General features: G+C 36.2%; 2 protein-coding genes across 2 annotated transcripts; both read left to right on the top strand.

The window, feature by feature from the left end:
- Positions 1-5,691: 5,691 nt before the first annotated feature.
- On the top strand, positions 5,692-6,611 carry LOC145073219 (putative germin-like protein 2-1). The gene is made up of 2 exons (XM_079019779.1): positions 5,692-5,836; positions 5,953-6,611. Exons 1-2 carry the CDS (start codon positions 5,725-5,727, stop codon positions 6,486-6,488), a joined length of 648 nt encoding a protein of 215 aa, XP_078875905.1. The 5' UTR covers positions 5,692-5,724; the 3' UTR covers positions 6,489-6,611.
- A 10,792-nt stretch (positions 6,612-17,403) lies between these two features.
- On the top strand, positions 17,404-18,158 carry LOC145073932 (putative germin-like protein 2-1). Its single transcript, XM_079020401.1, has 2 exons — positions 17,404-17,518; positions 17,626-18,158. The coding sequence occupies exons 1-2, from the start codon at positions 17,404-17,406 to the stop codon at positions 18,156-18,158; spliced, it is 648 nt and encodes a 215-aa protein (XP_078876527.1).
- Positions 18,159-23,975: the final 5,817 nt, after the last annotated feature.

Below are 23,975 nucleotides of genomic sequence, written 5' to 3'. Positions count from 1 at the left end.
AATAAGATTAAATGGTTCCATGTGCTTTATGAAAGTGAGAAGTGCGGTACTTATTTTTTTTTCTTGATAAGTATGGTCCTTATGGTTTCAGTTACTTGCTGCATGATCGGTCCCTAATCCAAAAACTATGCAAATAGACTTTTGTATCATTTTAAATAATGTTTTGCTTATTATAATTAAAAAAGATAATAAGTAAACCCTAACCCCACACCCACTCTCATCCACCTCTACTTACGCCACCACAACCACTCCACCCATTAGATTCCTCTCCTTTCTTCTAATCGCAAATGTTACGTGATGAGAAATATAATCATAACTTGTACATTGATAGTGGTCACATCACATAACTTGGATGTAGGATCATCTTAAGGATTATCAGAAACTTGAGTAGATAGGAGTCATACAGTTTGGAAATAATACAAACCTTTGATCAAATGTTACATAACCATTACGAATAATAAAACGGTTGATATGAGTATGTGTTAAAGCACAATCTCATCAGTATTTCTCAACAGGTTTTTGGAACTAGAAATAAAATCACTCTCAATGAGTTAGGTAGTATGATCAAGAATAAAATTGAAACATTCCAAGAATACAATCTAAAATTTCTTTTTAATATAATAATAAAAACCATATATAACTTCTCTTAAAAATCATAAGTAATGTATCAAGTCTCATGTCAAAATATATCAGAGTATAAACATCCCAGACTAAACAAATGTTGTGTGCACTGCAATCTTCCCGAGCTCTTATTTTGAAAATTGAAATATCTGAAACCAAAACTGATAATTGTAAGCACGAAGCTTAGTGAGTTTCCCCATACTACCACATACCATACCCATAATCACATAACTTGGGCCTAGCGCACTGCATCGGGACCTGCCCGACATCGAACCGTAATTCGGTACACATATAAACATATCAACAATGCATATAACATAAGCACATAACATAACTCTAACTCTAGGACTACTCCCAACATCATCGGGACGAATCCCTGCATCAGCTTACCCGACATCAGACTCCTGTCCAACATTGGGCTCACCCCGGCATCCGATCGCATCGGGCATCGGGCTCACCCCGGCATCGGGCTTGCCCTGACATCGGGCTTACCCCGGCACATACACAACATAGCATACATCACATAACATAATTACATAATCTGCATCGGGCTTGCCCCGACATAGGACCGAAGCCCGGAACATATAACATATAAACTAGCATACATCGGGCTTACCCTGAAACACATAACACATGACATAATAACTAACATACATTGGGCTTACCCCGACATCAGGCTTACCCCGGAACACTTAACACATATAACATATCACATATACTGCATCGGGCTTGCCCGGCATCGGACCTAAGTCCGGAACATATAACACATAACACATAAACATGCATGAATCACAAAGACATCAAGCTTACATAACTACTTCTCGAAACCGCCCCGACATCGGATCGGAGTCCGAAAACATATAATCGGCATCGGGCTTACCCCGACATACTATAGCTACTTAAACAGGCCGACATTGTGGCCTTAGACCCGTTCCTACGGAAGGAAAACTCACCTCACACTGCTGAAGTCCTGCTGACAAAACCATAGCTGCTGGATGGTAGATTCCTAACCTGTCAATATCAAAATAACACCCAATTAATAATTGGGTTCCACTATATAACCATAAGTACATACTTTGGTTAATTACTACATTACCCCAAGCTTGGCTTATCCAAGCCCAAGGCCCAATCCATAGGCCCAAATTCAACTAGGGACCAAAGCCAAACATATGGCCCAATTTTCCAAATTGGGCCCAAACCTCTACATGGACTTCCTTTAAGACCCAATTGTTCAGTCCAGTCCAACATGTCTCATTCTAAGGGCCCAATATCATACAACCATCTAGGCCTAAACTATGGCCCATCTATAGCCCAATTTTCCAAATTGGGCCCAATCCTTCATATAGGCCTTACCCTAAAGCCCAACTAATTACTCTAGTCCATATGATCCTTCTGGGATGGCCCATTAATAACCAAATCATCAAGGCCCAATAGAAAGGACCAATAATAACCCAAGTGAAAATTAAGGTTTTGCATAAAATGACGATTAGGGTTAATTTTTCCTACTTAACCTATTAAATACTTAAACCATTAAGTCCCACATGGCCTTAGGTTAATTGCCAATGGTTATTAATTAACATTTTAATTTAAAAAACGATTCTAATGTGAGTCTCGATTGATCCAAAGCCCATATATCCAAATTTAGGGTTTTCTAAACCCTAATTAGGGTTTCCAACCCATTCTTAGCCCAATAGGCCCAATAGCTAGGCCCTTTGACCAATTAGGGTTCATTAGGCTAATTATGATTTCACTAGGCCCATTAGGGTTTCACTAAGCCCATTAGGGATTCTTTGGGATTTTAAGTCCATGAAGCTTCATTGGGCCCATTACGGCTTACAAGGCCCATTACGGTTTTAGTCCCTTGTCGAAACATCCCAAACTAGTCACGATCCAACAAGGCATACAGCAACCCGACACGACGGCCGGTGGCGGCAGCCACCACCCTACGGTGGTGGTTTGAGTTTCTTTTCATTATTTTTCTTTCCGGTTACAATTTACAATGCTAAAACCCCAAATAATCACACACACACACCACACACACACTAATACAAACACACATAGACAACAACCTAATGGCGGCCGATGGTGGCATGTGGTGGCAGCCACCACCTCACAGTGTGCTGCATATGAACACAGAAAGCAACATCATCAAAGTCATTTAATTACAATTGACACTAACATTATGAAGCCACTTTAGCTGCTACATGTTGGTCATTACGGACCTTCAACAAAAGAAAATTATAGAGTAAAGAAGTATATCATCGTTATTGTTGATAATTTTTCAAGCTTCACATGGGTCTACTTTCTTTGTAAAAAACTCGAAACTTCACAAGGTCTCATCAACTCTATCAAAAAATTGCATCTTTCTAAACCAGTCCGAAGTATACTCAATGATAATGGTTCAAAATCCAAAAATAAAAAATATCATATATATCTTATGGAGAAAGTAATCGGTTACAAATTTTCCGCTCCGTACACTCTAAAACAAAATAAAGTTTTTGAAAGAAGAAATCGGTCTCTTTGTGAAACTAACCCATCAATGTTAAATTTTGAAAAAAAATACCATTCTACTTATGGGTAAAAGAAATCTTAACTGTGGGCTTCATATCTAACCGTTCTTTAGTTCATCACCATCACTCCTTATGAAGTACTTAACAATCATAAACCTAATGTCAAATTTTTCCATTTATTTGGTTGTAGGTGATTCATATTTTGATAAGATTTTTGATAAGGTTTTTTTGCCATGAATGGAAAACCACAAGAGGATGTGCAGACGCTTGACAATAAATAATTGGTTTCCATCAAGCCAATAGTAAAGTCTAAGAACATAATTTAAGACTATTCATTTGATTTGATGCGAATGGATGTTTAAAGTTATAATTTCAATGTTGTGTACTTTTCCCTTATCGATTTTCTTGATTTGATAGTCTTGTACAAAACTTTGTTGATAAAAAAAATCGTTGATTAGACTTTGCCAACCACTTATATCAAGCGATATATGGTAGAATATTTCATTGAAATTGGCAAGACTAACTGTGATGTGCGAATGTTTTTGAAACTCAATGAGTTACATCCCAAAGGTAGTCTTGATAATCAACAAAGGTATGTTGACGGAAAACTATTTAAACACTTGACCAGGGAGTTGTTTACGGCATGTGAAATTCTCATAATCCAATTTTGAATCAACTTTCTAGACTAATTCACATGGAACATTTTCCTACTCGAACAATTAAGAGTATACTATGGAGAATGCACGTTCTTATAATTATTTATGTTTAGGAAAATAATGACGTACCAAAAGTTCTCTCTTGGTGGTTGGCAGTTCGTACAATGGCTCTCTCTTGGTGGTTGGCAGTTTGGATTTTACCTTACAAGCCTACGTTACGACCGAATCATAAAGGGGATGGTTTTTGGGCTTATTTTTGCTGTGTTAAGCTTATTGTCTGTATATTATCAATACATAGGTTTTTCCTTTTGTATCAGGAGACTTGTTGTATCTAGAATCCACCTAAGACTCCTTTCTTACCCTACACACCCAAGTACATCTTAGCATACACAGTTGGTTATTTGTATTTACGTGTAATATCCTAGGTGTCATTGTTTGATTGGTGAGTCCCTTATTTGAATATCTCATGTCCGCTATAAATATGTGGTTAGATAAGTCAATCATATAACAAGCTAGACATAATCGTTGTCATCTTTCTAGCATAAAGCTTAGTAGACTTCATTAGAGTTTGTGCTATTACTGTTAATCATTAAGCTATCCATGAATCCTCTCTTGTAATGGTCAATCTGAATTGTTTTATTTATATTCCGCATTCGTTGCTTTGATTGTTGATTATAAAGTCGCTACAGTGAGTGATGATTTTCTGGTATATACCCTACTTGTTTCTTGAGTATCGTAGCCCATGTGAGTTGTGACTCCACATATTCTGAAGAACATATTAACTTGCCAATTAGTCAAATACATACCAGACAATAACGGCCTTAGTACCCTACATTAGATCCCCACTAGATACCATCTTTTTCTACGGTCCTTAGTACCAGTGATTTACCACCTTCTGATACACAAGATACTGACCTTTATGATCCACTTTTGTTTGCTTTCCTCCCTTTGATCGCTATCCACCCATGCTCATCGTCATAATCACCATTTTTATTCGTAGACCAGACCACTACGTCAACAATGACCACTGTGTCAACAATGAGTTTTGAGGGTAAAAGTAAAAAAACAAAATTTACTATTCGTTTGTTTAGATTTATGAGTAAATTTAAAATGAAACATTTCAGAATATCAATGCCTAATAAACATACACAACGTTCCACCAAGATTAATCTAACACGCATGAGAGTGATGAACTCAAGCCTTTATTATAGATTGAAAATATACCAACCAAAATTGAATGAATCTTCCTCTTAAAAGTTCAACAAAATGTTTTACTTTTTTCTTAATACGACAAAATAATTTTAATGTATGATCAAGAAGATATATTTTATGACTGTATCGTTGTTTTACCTTTAGTTCCCAACTATTGGTTTGGTGGAGAGAAACACAAATACTAGGTTGACGATCCAATGTTTTTACCATATGGCACGATATTTTCTTTGATTAATTAAGAAAGCTCTTTGATTTGACTAGTCGGACATTAAATTATAAATTAAATGTATTTAAACAGTTTATATTTAATTATTATCACATATTGTGACAATAAAACATTCTTCACAATGGGTTTTCGAGTTATATATAATTTTCTAAAGTAATTTTTTTGGACCATATCAAGACCTAATAAACATTCAAGGTTCCAGTCAAATAAATCTAAAATATGAAAAAAGTTAGAAAAATAAAATACACCGATCAAAGACACTTTATGCGATTTTTTTATCTGGTTAAGAATCGGACAATGTAAAAAGTTGAATGTGTCTTAAGATGACATGTTTGATTAAGTCATTGTTTATTTTTTTTACTCTATCCACACATACGCTACCTTGATATGTTCCAACGTTTTTTACTATAAAAGCATCACCACGTTGCATGTTATTCACAAATTAACTTCTCAAGCTAATTAAGAAAGACATCAAAGCACAAGTTTCCCCTTCTCAACAATGACATCTCATTTGCTTTTATTTGGTCTCTTGGTGGCGGGCTGCTCCCTTGCGTTTGCTTCGGACCCTAGTCCTCTTCAAGACTTCTGTGTGGCAGACCAAAATAGCGCAGGTAAGAATTTATGTATGAAGGTCGAGAAACTCTCCAGCATTTTCATGCATGATTTGAAAACATATCATATTTAATTGTGATTAATAGTTTATTTATTTAATTTTTTTTCCTCGTAGTATTCGTGAATGGCTTGGTTTGCAAAGAGTCAAGGCTAGTACAAGCTGATGATTTCTTTTATAGAGGACTGCAACTAATGGGAAATACATCGAATGCTGTTGGGTCTGCTGTGACTCCAGTGACCGTAGAAGAGTTGCCAGGACTTAACACTCTTGGTATCTCAATGGCACGTATTGACATCGCCCCACAGGGTATTAACCCCCCACATACACACCCTCGGGCCACTGAAATTTTGACTGTTATGGAAGGCCGTATTCTAGTCGGGTTTGTCACATCCAACCCTGAAAACCGACTCATCACAAAACTACTTCAGAAAGGCGATGTTTTCGTGTTCCCAAAAGGTCTAATTCACTTCCAGAAAAACGTGGGGAATGGCTATGCTGCTGCTATCGCTGCTTTGAGTAGTCAAAATCCAGGTGTTATTACCATTGCAAATGCTGTGTTTGGATCAAATCCCGATATCGCAGCAGATATTCTTGCAAAGGCTTTTCAAGTTGACGTCAACCTCGTCTATCAAATTCAATCTAAATTCTAACTTTTATGTGATTGAAAAATGTTGTTTTCTGTGATTTATACTCTTCAATCTTGTGATATTTTTTATTTTTATGTTGCTATATTTAAAATTGAATAAAATATATATATTTTATTGTAACCGTGATTTAGATGTAAATCTTATTTGAAATTAACTACTTCAAAACTATGATCTAATGTTAAAACCTTGCATTGTGCTAGAAGTAGTTTCCAAATTACAAAGACAAAATAAGATTAAATGATTCCATGTGCTTTATGAAAGTGAGAAGTTCGGTACTTATTTTTTTTCTTGATGAGTATGGTCCTTATGGTTTCAATTACTTGGTGCATGATCGGTCTTTAATCCAAAAACTATGCAAATTGACTTTTGTATCATTTTAAATAATGTTTTGCTTATTATAATTAAAAAAGATAATAAGTAAACCCTAACCCCACACCCACTCCCATCCACGTCTACTTACGCCACCACAACCACTCCACCCATTAGATTCCTCTCCCTTCTTCTAATCGCAAATGTTACGTGATGAGAAATATAGTCATAACTTGTACATTGATAGTGGTCACGTCACATAACTTGGATGTAGGATCATCTTAGGGATTATCAAAACTGGAGAGTGGATAGTAGTCGTACAGTTTGGAAATAATACAAAGCTTTGATCAAAGGTTACATAACCATTACGAATAATAAAACGGTTGCATATGTGTATGTGTTAAAGCACAATCTCATCAGTGTTTCTCAACAGGTTTTTGGAACTAGAAATAAAATCACTCTCGATGAGGTAGGTAGTATGATCTAGAATAAAATGACAAATGAGGTTTTGTTAAAGTCCAAAACAAAGATGATATATATCCTTTGGATATCAATCCGATCAAAGGTGCTCCTTCAATATGCCTTTTTTCAAAAGTAGTTAATGTGGGCCTCGACGTGGAGGAGCGAGCCCTAACCTTCTTGGATCGTTTTGATGAGCTGCGTGTCTAAATCATTGGGCTTATTATCTATTTTTTTTCCTAGTTTTGGTTTTGCTTTGTGTTTGACTTTTGGGCTTTACTTTCTGTTTAAAACCTCGTTGCTTTGATAGTAAGTCTTCAGTATTCTAGAATGAAAGAATATTTTGTTTCCATCTGTTCCAATACTTAATTCTTTGTAAGGTTGTGTATTGATGCCTTGATCTGGTATTCACGTATCTGTGAATCAACGGGTTTGGAAGAGTTACAGTTGGTATTTGTGTGTACAAATTAACACCTGTGATTGTTTTATCTAATCTTAGGTTTCCGCTGCATCAGTTGGTATCAGAGCGAAGCGATTCTGAATCATGCCTCCACGACAAAATCTATAGCACAAGGCACATATGGAAGATATCTTCGAGTGGGATGACAACAACCAGTTTGAGGAGCATGTTAGAAGAGTTATTGATGAGCGTATGGATCATGTTGTTGATCAATTAACGGAGAGGATGACCGCCCTCTTGGACGAGAGGGAACCAGGGCGGCATTTGAGGGGTTCCGTCCTTAATTCAACAGAAGATGAGGGTGAGGAATTCGATGCTAGACCACCGCACAGCCGTACACCATGGCATAATGATAGAAGAGATGACATGCGATGGGAATATGGACTTAAAACAGACATTCCAGAGTTTTATGGAAACCTTTAGGCGGAAGACTTCCTCGATTGGCTTGCAACAACTGATGAAATTCTGGAATTCCGAGGTGTTCCCGACGAGAGGCAGGTTTCATTGATCGCCACCAGATTACGGGGTCGTGCAACAACATGGTGGCAACAACTAAAGCTCACACGACATCGCATGGGAAAAGAAAAGATTAACACATGGGAGAAGATGAAGAAACACCTCCGTGAAATGTTCCTACCGTATAATTACCAACGAATCATATACCAGTGACTACAAAACCTAAAACAGGGACTGCGCACAGTGGATGAGTACACTACTGATTTTTACCAGTTGTTAGCAAGAAACGAGATTCAAGAAACCGAAGACCAGTTGGCGGCAAGGTATGTTGGCGGGCTGAAACTCCAAATACAAGAGGTAGTGAACATGTTTGATCTCATGTCTATTTCAGCAGCCCATCAGAGAGCACTCATGGTTGAAAGACAATTCCGACGGATCACAATGAATCAATTCACGAACCCGTTCAGCAAAGTGGGACCGACACCAACATGAGCCAACACTTCACGTACAAATTCGGCCCTAGAGAAAAGACCAACCATTCCTACCTACTCAAGGGAAACAACTACCAATAATCTAAAATGTTTTTCGTGTGGTGACCACGGTCACCGACAAGCTGATTGTAAATAGAACGGGAAGAGAGTCATGTTTGCAGATGAAGACGAAATGGAAGCAGGGGATCAGAACCCTCCCGTATATGATGAGACTGATTACGAGGAAGAAATAGTTGAAGGCGATGAAGGGTTCGCCCTAGTCGTACGGAACGACACCCGAAACCTTACAAACTAGCATGGCTCAAACGTGGTGGCGAGGTAACAATTTCAAAACGCGCATTGGTTCCTTTTTCTATTGGTGCTAAATATCGTGATGACGTCTGGTGTGATGTTGTCAACATGGATGTGTGTCATCTATTGCTTGGTCGACCATGGCAGTTTGATAGGAAAGTAAACCATGATGGTCGAGCTAATTCATATAGTTTCATGTTTGAAGGAGTCAAGATTACTCGCGTTCCAACCAGACCAACTACAAAGGTCACAACAAACACCACCACTCCAAACCTACTGTCCATGACACAATTCAATGAAGAGATAAAAGAAACAAGTGTTGTTTATGTCCTGTATGGAAAAGAAGTTAACCAGCCATGTTTAACATCTGATTTCGTTCGGTCACTATTGTGTGAATTTCAGGACGTGTTCCCTGAAGAGCTTCCCGATGAGCTCCCCGCACTTCGTGACATCCAACATCATGTAGACCTCGAACCAGGGGCGGCTCTTCCCCACCGACCACATTATCGCATGAGTCCTCATGAACATGAAGAACTTAGGCGTCAAGTAGAGGAGTTGTTTTCTAAAGGACACATACGGGAAAGCATGAGTCCTGTTGCGGTACCGGCATTGTTAACTCCAAAAAAATATGGTTCGTGGCGCATGTTTGTAGATAGCCGTGCAATCAATAAAATCACCGTACGATATCGCTTCCCCATTCCTCGCCTCGATGACTTGCTGGACCAGATTAGTGGTGCTAAAATATTTTCACGATTGGACTTGAAAAGCGGGTATTATCAAATCCGTATGCGGCCAGGGGACGAGTGGAAATCAGCATTCAAAACACGCAAGGGGTTGTATGAATGACTAGTAATGCCATTTGATTTATCAAACGCGCCAAGCACTTTTATGCGTGTCATGAACCAACTTTTGCGACCATTTATTGGGAGGTTTGTTGTTGTTTACTTTGACGACATCCTGATTTATAGTGGTGATCCAGAAACACACCTCCAACACGTAAGGGAGGTATTGAGCATATTAAGACGCGAGCGATTCTATGCGGAGATAAAGAAATGCGTGTTCATGACAACTAAGGTACTATTTTTGGGGTATGTTATCACAGGTGATGGATTACAGGTAGACGACACCAAGGTTGAGGCAATCCGACTATGGCCATGTCCGAAATCGATAACTAAAGTACAAAGTTTCCATGGTCTCGCATCCTTCTATAGGAGGTTCATACCGCACTTCAGCGGGATCATGTTCCCCATTACCGATTCCATGAAACATACTACATTTATTTGGTCCAACGAAGCAGAGAAGGCGTTCACAACAATCAAAGAAAAACTCACCACTGCACCAATATTAGTACTACCAGACTTCTCTTAACCTTTCGAACTACATACTGACGCGTCAAAAACAGGGGCTGGAGCCGTTCTTAGTCAAAATGGGAAGCCCGTGGCATTTTACAGTGAGAAGGTATCTGGTCCTCGTCTCAACTATAGCACATACGATGTTGAATTTTATGTAGTAGTTCAGGCAATAAAATATTGGCGACACTACCTATTTCATTGCGAGTTCGTCTTGTACACCAACCATGATTCTCTCCGACACCTCCACCGCCAAGACAAAGTCTCTACTCGAGATGCTCATTGGAGCTTTTTCCTCCAAAGATTTACCTTCGTGGTGAAACATATGGCTGGGATCACTAATCGAGTTGCCGATGCTCTCAGTCGCCGAAACCATATGCTCGCTACTCTGCGGGTCGAAGTACCCGGGTTTGATTCTTTCCGCGAATTATTTATTACAGATCCCTATTTTTCTATCATCCTTACATATGTTCAATCCGGAAAGCGGACAAATTTGCTCCTCTATAATGGTTTTCTGTTCCGAGGAAATCAATTATGTGTACCTGTTTGCAGCCTATGACTACAAATAATTCAAGAATTGCATGGAGAGGGGCATGTGGGACGGGATAGAACTGTACAGCTAGTTCAACAGTCATATTTTTGGCTGGGAATGTGCACGGAGATCGAGAAGTTTGTGCAGCGATGTCGCGTTTGTCAAGTGTCGAAGGGTACAACCACGAATGTTGGGTTGTACACACTGTTACCCGTACCAACCAAGCCATGGGTTGACATCAGTATGGACTTTGTAGTGGGTTTGCCCTGTACGCAGCGAGGTAATGATTCAATTTTCGTTGTGGTTGACCGCTTCTCCAAGATGGTGCATTTTATACCATGTAAAAAAACCATGGATGTTGTTAATGTTGCCCAACTTTTCTTTCGAGATATCTATCGTCTCCACGGTCTTCCTGCTTCCATTGTCTCTGATCGTGACACGCGATTCCTTAGTCACTTTTGGCGTACTTTATGGAAAATGGTGAATACCAAACTCAATTTTAGTAGTGCTTACCACCCGCAAACAGATGGCCAGACCGAAGTTGTTAATCGCTCACTTGGAAACCTTCTTCGTTGTCTGGTTGGTGATCATTCAAAAGGTTGTGATCATAAATTGAGCCAAGCAGAGTTCGCCCACAACCACGCTACCAACCGTAGCACTGGGTTCAGTCCCTTCCAGGTCGTGTACTCCGTTCAACCACGGGGACCATTAGATCTCATTCCATTTCCGAGCACTACACAAGATGAAGGAAGAGCTGTTACTTTTGTTGAAGGACTGATTGACACTCACAAAGCTGTCTATAACAACCTAACAACTGCCAATAACAAATATAAGCTTGTTGCCGACAAAAAATGACGTCATGTCGAGTTTGAAGTCAGGGATTTTGTGTGGGCCATTCTTACTAAGGAACGCTTCTCTACTGGAGATTATAGTAAACTTAAGTCCAAAAAATAGGGCCTGTTGAAACCATTGAAAAGATTAATCCGAACGCTTACCGCCTCCAACTTCCAAGCCATATTCGTACAACAGATGTGTTTAATGTCAAACACCTTATTCCTTTCCTTGCTGACTCCTCCGATGACGACTAGGACCAGACTTCGAGGGTGAATTCTTTGCACCCCGGAGGGAATGATGTGGGCCTCGACGTGGAGGAACGAGCCCTAACCTTCTTGGATCGTTTTGATGAGTTGCGTGTCTAAATCATTGGGCTTATTATCTATTTTTTTCCTAGTTTTGGTTTTGCTTTGTGTTTCATTTTTAGGCTTTACTTCCTGTTTAAAACCTCGTTGCTTCGACAGTAAGTCTTCAGTTTTCTAGAATGAAAGAATATTTTGTTTCCATCTGTTCCAATACTTAATTCTTTGTAAGATTGTGTATTGATGCCTTGATCCAGTATTCACGTAACTGTGAATCAACGGGTTTGGAAGAGTTACAGTTGGTATTTGTGTGTACAAATCAACACCTGTGATTGTTTTATCTAATCTTAGGTTTCCGCTGCATCAGTGGTAAATGACATATGTTGTTGGTAGCATTAGTGAATCATTCACTTAAATTTCAAGAACATTAATAAGTTAGTTACACAAGATTTGGTGAGAGGATTACCAATTTTAAAACTTAATAATGATCACTTGTGTGCTGTATATGAACACGGAAAGGAACATCCTCAAAGTCCTTTAATTACAATTGACACTAACATCATGAAACCACTTTAGCTGCTACATGTTGATCATTACGGACCTTCAGCAAAAGAAAATTATAGAGTAAAGATGTATATCATCGTTATTGTTGATAATTTTTTCAAGCTTCACATGGGTCTACTTTCTCTGTAAAAAAACTCGAAACTTCACAAGATCTCATCAACTCTATCAAAAAATTGCATCTTTCTAAACCAGAAGTATACTCAATGATAATGGTTCAAAATCTAAAAATAAAAAATATCATATATATCTTATGGAGAAAGTAATCGGTTACAAATTTTCCGCTCCGTACACTCTAAAACAGAATAAAGTTTTTGAAAGAAGAAATCGATCTCTTTGTGAAGCTAACCCATCACTGTTAAATTTTGAAAAAAAATACAATTCTACTGCTGGGTAGAAGAAATCTCAAATGCGGGCTTCATATCTAACCGTTCTTTAGTTCATCACCATCACTCCTTATGAAGTACTTAACAGTCATAAACCTAATGTCAAATTTTTTCGTGTGTTTGGTTGTAGGTGATTCATAATGAATTTGAAAAATACTCGTTCATAATTCCAATCTATATTCAATGAAGACATATATCTTGGTTATTCACAAAATGAAAAAAGGGTTATAAGGTAATGAAAAAAAAAACAAGGAAAAGTAAAGAACCATTCAATCTCATGTTTGATGATCACTATGTCAAGAAAATTGAAGTGTACATTCTTCCATCCAAAAAATTTTCTTCCCCACCCATTTAAACCTTAACCTTAATAGACTTTGATGTACATATTGATTTATTCTGCGGATCTCTAGAGATAGGAAAAACCTAAAAAGTTAATTCTTTGGACAATCATGTCGAGAAATCTACAATTTTTTAAAACTAAACTATCTGAAATTCAAACCACTCCCAGTGCTTAAATTCATGACATGGACTCTCCTTATTTAATTAATCCAGAATCTACACCTATCCATGGAGAATACAAATCACCCGATGATATGGTTGAAGGGGAACATTCTACACTATCCGATGCTCACATTCTACGGGAGCAAATGAAGAAAGTTGTGATCAATTTTAGGGGATAAGGATGCTCCTACGTAAGGATATACTATAGAGCATGTGGAAGATGCTCTCTTAGATTACGATCATAGGTTTCCTCCTCTGACTAAGTGGACAAAGGATAATCTGATTTCTCAAGTTATTGGTAATCCATCCCAAAGGGTGATGAGTCGTGCTCAACAAAATGAATATCAAGTTTTAATGAATGTTCATCGAAAATATTGCACGTTTCATGTGTTCTTGTCCAAAGTTGAACCAAGAATGTCAAAGTTGCTTTAGAATATTCTGAATGGGTCGAAGCTATCCGATTATAATATCGGAGTTTGAAAGAAGTTATGTTTGGAGATTAATTCATAAACCTTCTGATGCATTTATTGTTGGTTTAAAGTAGGTTTTGCGAAATAAGGTTGTGAAAGAAAGGAATATTATCCAAAATAAAGAAAGATTGGTTGTCAAAGGGTATGGTCAACAAGAAGGCATTGATTATGATGAAACTTTTTCACTAGTTTCATAATTAGGAGTTGTCCGAATATTTCTTATGTATGATGCTCAGCAAAACTTCGATATTTATAAAATGGATGTAAGTGCACCTTTCTCAACAATGAACATGAAGAAAGTGTGTACATGGAGAAACCTCTAAGGTTTATGAATAAAAAGTATCTGTATTGTAGTTATATTTTTTATAAATGTATTTATGGTTTAAACATACTCCATGTGCTTGGTGTGAAACAATTGGTTGTTTTTTTTATGAACATCTCATAGTTCAAAGAAGGTTTGGTAGATCCAATTTTTTTTTTCAAAAAAGGATGGCAATCAGCTCATGTTGGTGAAAATCTACACGTATGACATAATTTTTTTTGGTTCTATGGATCTTCTCTTACAAAGAATTTGAACAATCATTGCAAATCAAGTTTGAAATGATTATGATGGGTAAAATAAATTTCATTTTAGGTTGTGAATAAAGCAATTTTTTGTGACAAAATTTTTATAAATGAAGAATCTTATACCAAAAGTCTCTTGATAATACTTGGTATGAAAAATTATTCGGATGGAATATTCCCAATGGAATTTCAAACAAACTTATGTCTGCCTAAGGGTAAACTGTTTGTGGAAATGCGCAATTATCACACCGCGAGTAAACCCGAGGTAGGTTTCAAGCTAATCCGAGAGAACTTCATTTGCAAGCAATATAGAACATTTTCTGATAACAACACAAGATTCAAAATCATGGTCTATGGTATCCAGCCAAAACAAGATTTTGTATTCAAGCATATTTAGATATAGATATGGGTGGATGTCATATTAAATGGAAAAGAACTTCGGGCGTATAGCAATTTATTGATGGCAAATTGATTAACTAGAAATCCAAAATGAAAACAAGCGTATCAATATTAAGGTTTGCAAAAAACGCCTGGAATTAAATAAGCCTCCATCCATAATTTGGCACTTGGAGACGAATATTTCTTTAATCATCTTCCTTCATGGAGTTATTCTACAATAAATCTTTCGGGTGCGCAATTGGACAGGCCTATCACACAAAGGGCTTTCACTTTTAAGTTATTTTAGACGAAGGATATTACTAGGATCGAATGCTCAATAGCAATCTTTTGATAAGATTTTTTTGCCATGAATGGAAAACCACAAGAGGATGTTCAGACGCTTGAAGACAATAGATAATTGGTTTCCATCAATCCAATGGTAAAGTCTAAGAACATAATTTAAGACTATTCATTTGATTTGTTGTGAATGGATGTTCAAAGTTATAATTTTAGTGTTGTGTACTTTTCTCTTATCGATTTTCTAGATTTGATAGTCTTGTACAAAACTTTGTTGATAGAAAAAAATCGTTGATTAGACTTTGCCAACCACTTATATCAAGCGATATATGGTAGAATATTTCAATGAAATTGACAAGACTAACTGTGATGTGCGAATGTTTTTGAAACTCGATGAGTTACATCCCAAAGGTAGTCTTGATAATCAACAAAGGTATGTTGACGGAAAATTATTTAAACACTTGACCGAGGAGTTGTTTACGGCATGCGAAATTCTCATAATCCAATTTTTAATCAACTTTCTAGACTAATTCACATGGAACATTTTCCTACTCGAACAATTAAGAGTATACTATGGAGAATGCACGTTCTTATAATTATTTATGTGGAGAAAAATAATGACGTAGCAAAAGTTCTCTCTTGGTGGTTGGCAGTTCGTACAATGGCTCTCTCTTGGTGGTTGGCAGTTTGGATTTTACCTTACAAGCCTACGATAAGACCGAATCATAAAAGGGATGGTTGTTGGGCTTATTTTTGCTGTGTTAAGCTTCTTGTCTGTATATTATCAATACATAGGTTTTTCCTTTTGTATCAGGAGACTTGTTGTATCTAGATTCCACCTAAGACTCCTTTCTTACCCTACACATACCCAAGTACATCTTAGCATACACAGTTGGTTATTTGTATTCATGTGTAATATTCTAGGTGTCATTGTTTGATTGGTGAGTCCCTTATTTGAATATCTCATGTCCACTATAAATATGTGGTTGGATAAGTCAATCATATAACAAGCTAGACATAATCGTTGTCATCTTTCTAGCATAAAGCTTAGTAGACTTCATTAGAATTTGTGCTACTACTGTTAATCATTAAGCTATCCATGAATCCTCTCTTGTAATGTTCAATCTGAATTGTTTTACTTATATTCCACTTTCGTTGCTTTGATTGTTGATTATAAAGTCGCTACAGTGAGTGATGATTTTTTAGTATATACCCTACTTGTTTCTTGAGTATTGTAGCGCATGTGACTCCACATATTCTGAAGAACCTATTAACTTGCCAATTAGTCATATACATACCAGACAACAACGACCTACATTAGATCCCCACTAGATACCATCTTTTTCTATGGTCCTTAGTACCAATGATACCCCTACAAGTGATTTACCAACTTCTGATACACAAGATACTGACCTTTATGATCGACTTTTGTTTGCTTTCCTCCCTTTGATCGCTATCCACCCTTGCTCATTGTCATAATCATCATTTTTATTCGTAGACCAGACCACTATGTCAACACTGACCATTGTGTCAACAATGAGCTTTGAGGGTAAAAGTAAAAAAACAAAATTTACTATTCGTTTCTTTAGATTTGTGAGTAAACTTAAAATGAAACATTTCAGAATATCAATGCCTAATAAACATACACAACGTTCCACAAAGATTAATCTAACCCGCATGAGAGTGATGACTCAATCCTTCATTATAGATTGAAAATATACTAAATAACCAAAATTGAATGAATCTTCCTCTTAAAAGTTAAACAAAATGTTTTACTTTGTTTTTTTAACTGGACAAAATAATTTCAATGTATGATCAAGAAGACATTTTTTATGACTGTATCGTTGTTTTACCTTTAGTTCCCAACTATTGGTTCGGTGGTGAGAAACACAAATACTATCCGTGGTGTAAACACAAATACTAGTTTTCTAAAGTAATTTTTTTGGACCATATCAAGACCTAATAAACATTCAAGGTTCCAGTCAAATAAATCTAAAATATGAAAAAAGTTAGACAAATAAAATCCACCGATCAAAGATACTTTATGCGATTTTTTTATCTAGTTAAGAATTGGACAATGTAAAAAGTTGAATGTGTCTTAAGATGACAAGTTTGATTAAGTCATTGTTTATTTTTTTACTCTATCCACACATAGGCTACCTTGATATGTTCCAATGTTTTTTACTATAAAAGCATCACCACGTTGCATGTTATTCACAAATTAACTTCTCAAGCTAATTAACAAAGACATCAAAGCATAAGTTTCCCCTTCTCAACAATGACATCTCATTGGCTTTTATTTGGTCTCTTGGTGGCGGGCTGCTCCCTTGCTTTTGCTTCGGACCCTCGTCCTCTTCAGGACTTCTGTGTGGCAGACCAAAATAGCACAGTAAGAATCTATTTGTGAAAGTCGAGAAACTCTCCAGCATTTTCATGCATGATTTGAAAACATATCATATTTAATTGTGATTAATAGTTTATTTATTTTTCTTGGTAGTATTCGTGAATGGCTTGGTTTGTAAAGAGGCGAGGCTTGTACAAGCTGATGATTTCTTTTATAGAGGACTGCAACTAATGGGAAATACCTCGAATGCGGTTGGGTCTGCTGTGACTCCAGTGACCGTAGAAGAGTTGCCAGGACTTAACACTCTTGGTATCTCAATGGCACGTATTGACTTTGCACCACAGGGTATTAACCCCCCACATACACACCCTCGGGCCACTGAAATTTTGACTGTTATGGAAGGCCGTATTCTAGTCGGATTTGTCACGTCCAACCCTCAAATCCGACTCATCACCAAAGAACTTCAGAAAGGCGATGTTTTCGTTTTCCCAGAAGGCCTGATTCACTTCCAGAAAAACGTCGGAAGTGGCTATGCTGTTGCTATCGCAGCTTTGAGTAGTCAAAATCCAGGTGTTATTACCATTGCAAACGCTGTTTTTGGGTCAAATCCCGATATCGCTGGAGATATTCTTGCGAAGGCCTTTCAAGTTGACATCAACGTCATCTATCAAATTCAATCCAAATTCTAGCTTTTACATGCTTTTAAAATGTTGATTTTCTTATCAAAGATGTGGTATTTGTTATGTTTATGTTATTATATTTAAAATGGAATTATATATATATATATATATATATATATATATATATATATATATATATATATATATATATATATATATATATATATATATATATATATATATATATATATAGAGAGAGAGAGAGAGAGAGAGAGAGAGAGAGAGAGAGAGAGAGAGAGAGAGAGAGAGAGAGAGAGAGAGGTTCAATTGAGAAAATAAAAAAGGTTGAGAATGGGGGAATTATTCTCAGCCATTCATTTTATTCAAGCATAAAAAGACACGGTGACAAACTTGTAAAGATGAGAACAACCTTCAATCTCAAATACGTATCTGTAGTTCAAACACATTCATCGTTCATCATCCAAATTTCTTCTCCAACTTTCAACAATCATCCAGATTTCTTCAATTAAACCATCATCAACATCATCCAGTGCTAATCAATCATCGATTTTCGTCAATAATCAACATGATTTAACAGTTAACAACAAAAATTCGTTTTTGGTTCTTTTAATTCAACCTTCAATTGTGCTTGAATACGATCAGATCTTCAACATCTATGATTAATTATACTCTCAGCGTTATTAGATCAACATCATCGATAATCAACAAAAATCCACTTCATATCATTCATTCAACATCGATTATCAAATAAAACTTGAAAATTGAGGTTAGAAAAATATGAAATCGTTTTTTTTTTCTGAAAAATTTCATATAGTTCTCTATCAATCTACTCTTTTGTAGATTTAAATAGTCAAAATATCATGTTTCTAACATTTTTAAAAAAAGTTAAATTGTATGCACTCCAACTGTTTGATTAAATGCATGAACTAAATTAGCACGTTATATTCATATATGAATATGTTTTCTCGGTATATGATTATTAAAACAAAAAACAAAATATGCAAGTCTGTATGTTATTCATATGTGAATAACATATAAAAATTATATATATTTGTGAAAATACCTTGTAATATTCATATGTGAATATACTGTGTAATATTCATATGTGAATATACTGTGTAATATTCATAAGTGAATATATCATCTAATATTCACAAATGAATATATTATGTAACATTTACATGTGATATACCATGTAATATTATGTAATATTCAGATATGAAAATATTATTTAATATTTATAAGTGAATATACCATCTAATATTCACAAGTGAATATACTATGTAATATTCATAAGTGAATGCATCGTCTAATATTTAAATATGAATATACTATGTTTATTATATGCTATATTCATATATGAATGATAGTTAAACTGTAAAAAAAAAAAAAATTAATCATAGTTTTTATTCATAACTGAATAACGAATATACTGTAGCAAAAATCTGATTCATTTTTATTCACTTATGAATAACGATAGCTGAAAATATAAATTTTTTTTTATTATTTTATCTTAAAACTATATCAATATGGATGTCTATTTGTAGAGAATAAAAAATCATGAATTTTGGTAGATTTAAAATCATTTTTCGATAAAAATAGCTTCTTAAAAATTAAAAAAATCGAAAAAACTATGTTTTTGTATAGATTAAGGTAATGATTAACATAGTTTAAGAAAACATGTTTTGTTCCAAAACACATGTCTATTCCTTTCCCATTTCTGCTGGTACGACGGAGGCTTTTGCGGCAAAAATAAATGAGTGGCTGAGAATGATTCCCCCATTCTCAACCTTTTTTTTCTCAATTGAACCCTCCTCCTCTCTCTCTCTCTCTCTCTCTCTATATATATATATATATATATATATATATATATATATATATATATATATATATATATATATATACTCCTGTCATAATGATTTTGATTTACTTATGTGGAATTAACTACTTCAAAACTAATTAAGATATAAACTAAAAACCCAAGGGTGTGCAAAAAATAGACTTATAAATCACAAACACCAACCTAAGCGTGTGCAAAAATAGACTTAGAAATCACAAAGACAAATTTACGTAAATAACCCACTTGCTTTAGAAAGACTAGAAGTTCAACCATCAAATTTTTCAAAAAGGTTAATATGGTCCTTGGTATTTTGATTAGTTACTAGTTCGGTCAACGACCTATACAAATTTAATTTTTTTATCCTTTTAACTCTATTATTTTAGTTGTCATAATTAACAACGAAACTAAATAATCCCCAACCCCATCCACCTCACTTCAAGCTACCTAACTCCCATTCCATTCCCTTCTTCTGTCGCATTCCACCGCCTCCACCACCGTTGTCATCCAGAAGGTGGATTGGGTTTTACCCAAACCTATTTGCATCATCTATCTTCAACATATCCATCTATAATCAAAGAAAAAACCTCCCAAGATCCAAGCCTAAAAATAGAAATCACGAATTGGTTTGGTCTCCGACCAGCCTTTCAAGATTTCGTTAACTAAAAGAAAATTAAGTATACATAGTAAAACACACAAATCTATGTTTGAAAAAGCCACAGAAGAGCTTCTATTGACATTCATTGGTAACTAGAAAGTGAGAGCATCAAACATACAAACAAATATGTCAAAAATACAAGGTCATGAACGGAAAAAGAAAACGTATGCATGTTGTTTGCTACTTCAAACAAGTTAAACACATGTAGTTACATCCATATCAATACCCAATAACATACAAAATGAAAAATCTAAGTTTCATGGATTAAAGAACAAAACAATATGTTACTCATGACATAAGACAATCAGTTTGAATATCTGATTACAACCACATGAACACAAATGAAAGAAAATAGAGTTTTAAATACCATTCTTAATTAATCAAAATCAACTCCTAAAACTGAAAAGCAGCTAACCTATTTATAATTAAACTAAAAACCTAATGACTCATAATTATGATTGAAATCATCTAAAGTAGGAGATTATATAAATCTAAATATTTTATTTATATAGGGCATAAAAATTCCTAACAAAGATATATCTTATACGAAAAAACTATAAAATAAAATAATCTTAATAAAATTAAATCATTGATTTATCTTTCAAATACCGTGCGTCATCTTCCTCATAGTGAAAACAACTTATCATCTAGTGTACATCTCTCATCCACGGTTTCCAAAGGAGAAACAACTTCCACATTTCAAAGCGAATATGGAGAAATCAAACAAGACAACATGCACGATTGTAGTCTCCACTTACATTTATTCCTACTGATTGTCTCATTTATGAGTTCTTGAGTAACCTTAGGAAGACAACCATGGTTATAAATAAATGCAATATATTATAACACTCGTGTCATTATTTAATTTTATTGAATTTCCCTTAAGAGTTACAATAAATATATAAATAACATTAAAAGATAATTATTATTAATTATGTAACATAAAATGATATGTATTTTTGGCAAATAAGTAAAAACTATAATTTTAAAACTTAAAATGGTAACATCTTGAAAGGAGGTACCAAAGTTGACAAATTCTTCTTACTTGCACAAACTCACATGGAGGAGGAGATCCTTCATCGAGGTCGATGGTAACACTTATCTCGCTTTCATCCCATGTAAAACTCGACCTTTTAAATCCTTATCATACCATATCGTAACCTAAATGACCCCCAAATCCGTTTGTTATGTTTGTAGATAAGAGTGTACTGAGAAAGTAGAGAAACATAAGGAAGAGGGTAATCAAGTGGAAGGCAGCGGGACAGTAAAGGTCATATGACCTTTCCCTTCATTAAACCCAAATTTTGCAAAAGAGAACTCGATTTTTTCAAAAACCATGTCTTCATTTACTTGTTTTATGTGCCTATTTGTATTAGATTAAATCAACCCATGTGCTTTTAAAAAAGTGAGAATTTCAGTGCTTATTATTTTTATCTTGACGAGTATGGTCGTTATGGTTTCAGTTACTTGCGTGACTGATAGATAACTATGTAAACTGACTTTTGTATGTTTTTAAATATGTTTTTTTGTCTTTTTGTTTTACTTTTTATAGTTATGAAAGACAACAAATAAAACCTACCCCCAACCTACCTTATGTCAGCATACCTACCTCCATTCCATTCATCTCCCTTCTTCGGTCGCACTCAACCGCCACCGTCATTACCATCATCATCCTCAATCACCATTTCAAAGCAAAAGGTTTTTAGGGTTTAACCCACCCTTATTTTCGTTATTTGTCTTCAACCTGATCATCAATAAATAAAGCAACAACCTAATTGAATGGAAATAATCAGTTTTTGCCTTTCTCCATTATCAATCAAGAATATATACACTGTACAAATATAGAATTGGGCATATACAGAACAATGGGCTAATCAATACATGGACTAAGAGTAATATACACTAATACGCCCCCACAGTTCGAGGGGTAGATGAAGGTCAAGCACTCAAACTGGATTGAAAATCAGAAAACAAAGAGTGTGGAAGCCCTTTCGTGAAGATATCTACATAATGAAGAGAGGATGGAACATGTAGAACTCAGCCCTGACCGGTAACAACTCGATCCCGTACAAAGTGAATGTCAATCTCTATGTGTTTTGTCCTCTGGTGTTGAACATAATTGGAAGAAAGATACACGACACTGACATTGTCGCAGTATACAGTTGTGGCTTTTGTCAAAGGGCAATGAAGTTCACGAAGTAGATTTCGAAGCCAACAGGTTTCTGCAACAGCATTCGCCACCCCCTGGTATTCAGCCTCTACACTAGATCTAGACACGTTAGCCTGGCGTTTAGAAGACCAATAAATGATGTTGTCACCCAAATAAACACAATAACCACTGGTGGAACGTCTGGAGTCAGGGCACCCTCCCCAGTCAGCATCAGAGTACGCAATAAGACTGGATGTTGTGGAAGGCTAGATATGAATACCGCAATCAATCGTGCCTCGAATGTAGCGAAGGATGCACTTGAGGGCGTGAAGATGAAGCTCGCGAGGGCCATGCATGTATAAACAAATTTGATGCACTGCATATGAGATGTTTGGGCGAGTGAGGGTAAGATACTGGAGACCACCTGCAAGACTACGATATAGAGTGGGGTCGGAAACAGGAGGACCATCATGTGATAACTTTGACTGAGGCTCGTCAGGAATGCGACATGGATTACATGTAGACATGTGAGCACGCTCAAGAAGTTCCAGCGCATATTTGTGTTGAGAGAGGAATAAGCCAGACTGCTGACGAGAGGCGGAGATGCCAAGGAAGTATGAAAGGTGTCCCAGATCAGTATTGGAAAATTCAGGGGAAATCATGGTGATGATATGTTTAAGTAGCGCTGAGGAAAATGCTGTGAGAATGATGTCGTCAACATATAAAAGTAAATAAGAAACCTCGTCTTTCCGCCGAAAAATAAAAAGTGAGGAGTCGGTTTTGCTATGAACAAAACCGATGTGGGTAATATACTCTATGAATCGTTGAAACCACGCCCTTGGATCTTGCTTGAGGCCATAAAGAGACTTCTGTAAGTTGCAAACATAATCTGGATGGGTGCTGTCACGAAAACCAGGGGGTTGGTGCATGTAGACCGTTTCCTGTAGTTGACCGTGAAGGAATGCATTTTTGACGTCTAGCTGATGTATGGGCCAATGTTTGGATACTGCAATGCTGAGAACAGTACCTATCGTGGCTGGTTTAACCACCAGGCTAAAGGTTTCATCACAATCAATTCCGGGATGTTGGCTTTTCCCATTTGCTACAAGGAGAGCTTTGTATCTGTCAAGAGTGCCATCGGCCTTATATTTCTTCTTGAATAACCACATAGACCTAACCACATTGGCCCTTAGGGGTCTCGGAACAAGATTCCAAGTCCTA

The sequence above is a fragment of the Lactuca serriola genome, chromosome 9 (genome assembly GCF_051521515.1).
Source record: "Lactuca serriola cultivar US96UC23 chromosome 9, Lser_US96UC23_V15, whole genome shotgun sequence".
Taxonomy (NCBI): Eukaryota; Viridiplantae; Streptophyta; class Magnoliopsida; order Asterales; family Asteraceae; genus Lactuca; species Lactuca serriola.
Note: the sequence above shows the minus strand (reverse complement) of the source record. Positions and strands in the feature narration are given on the sequence as shown.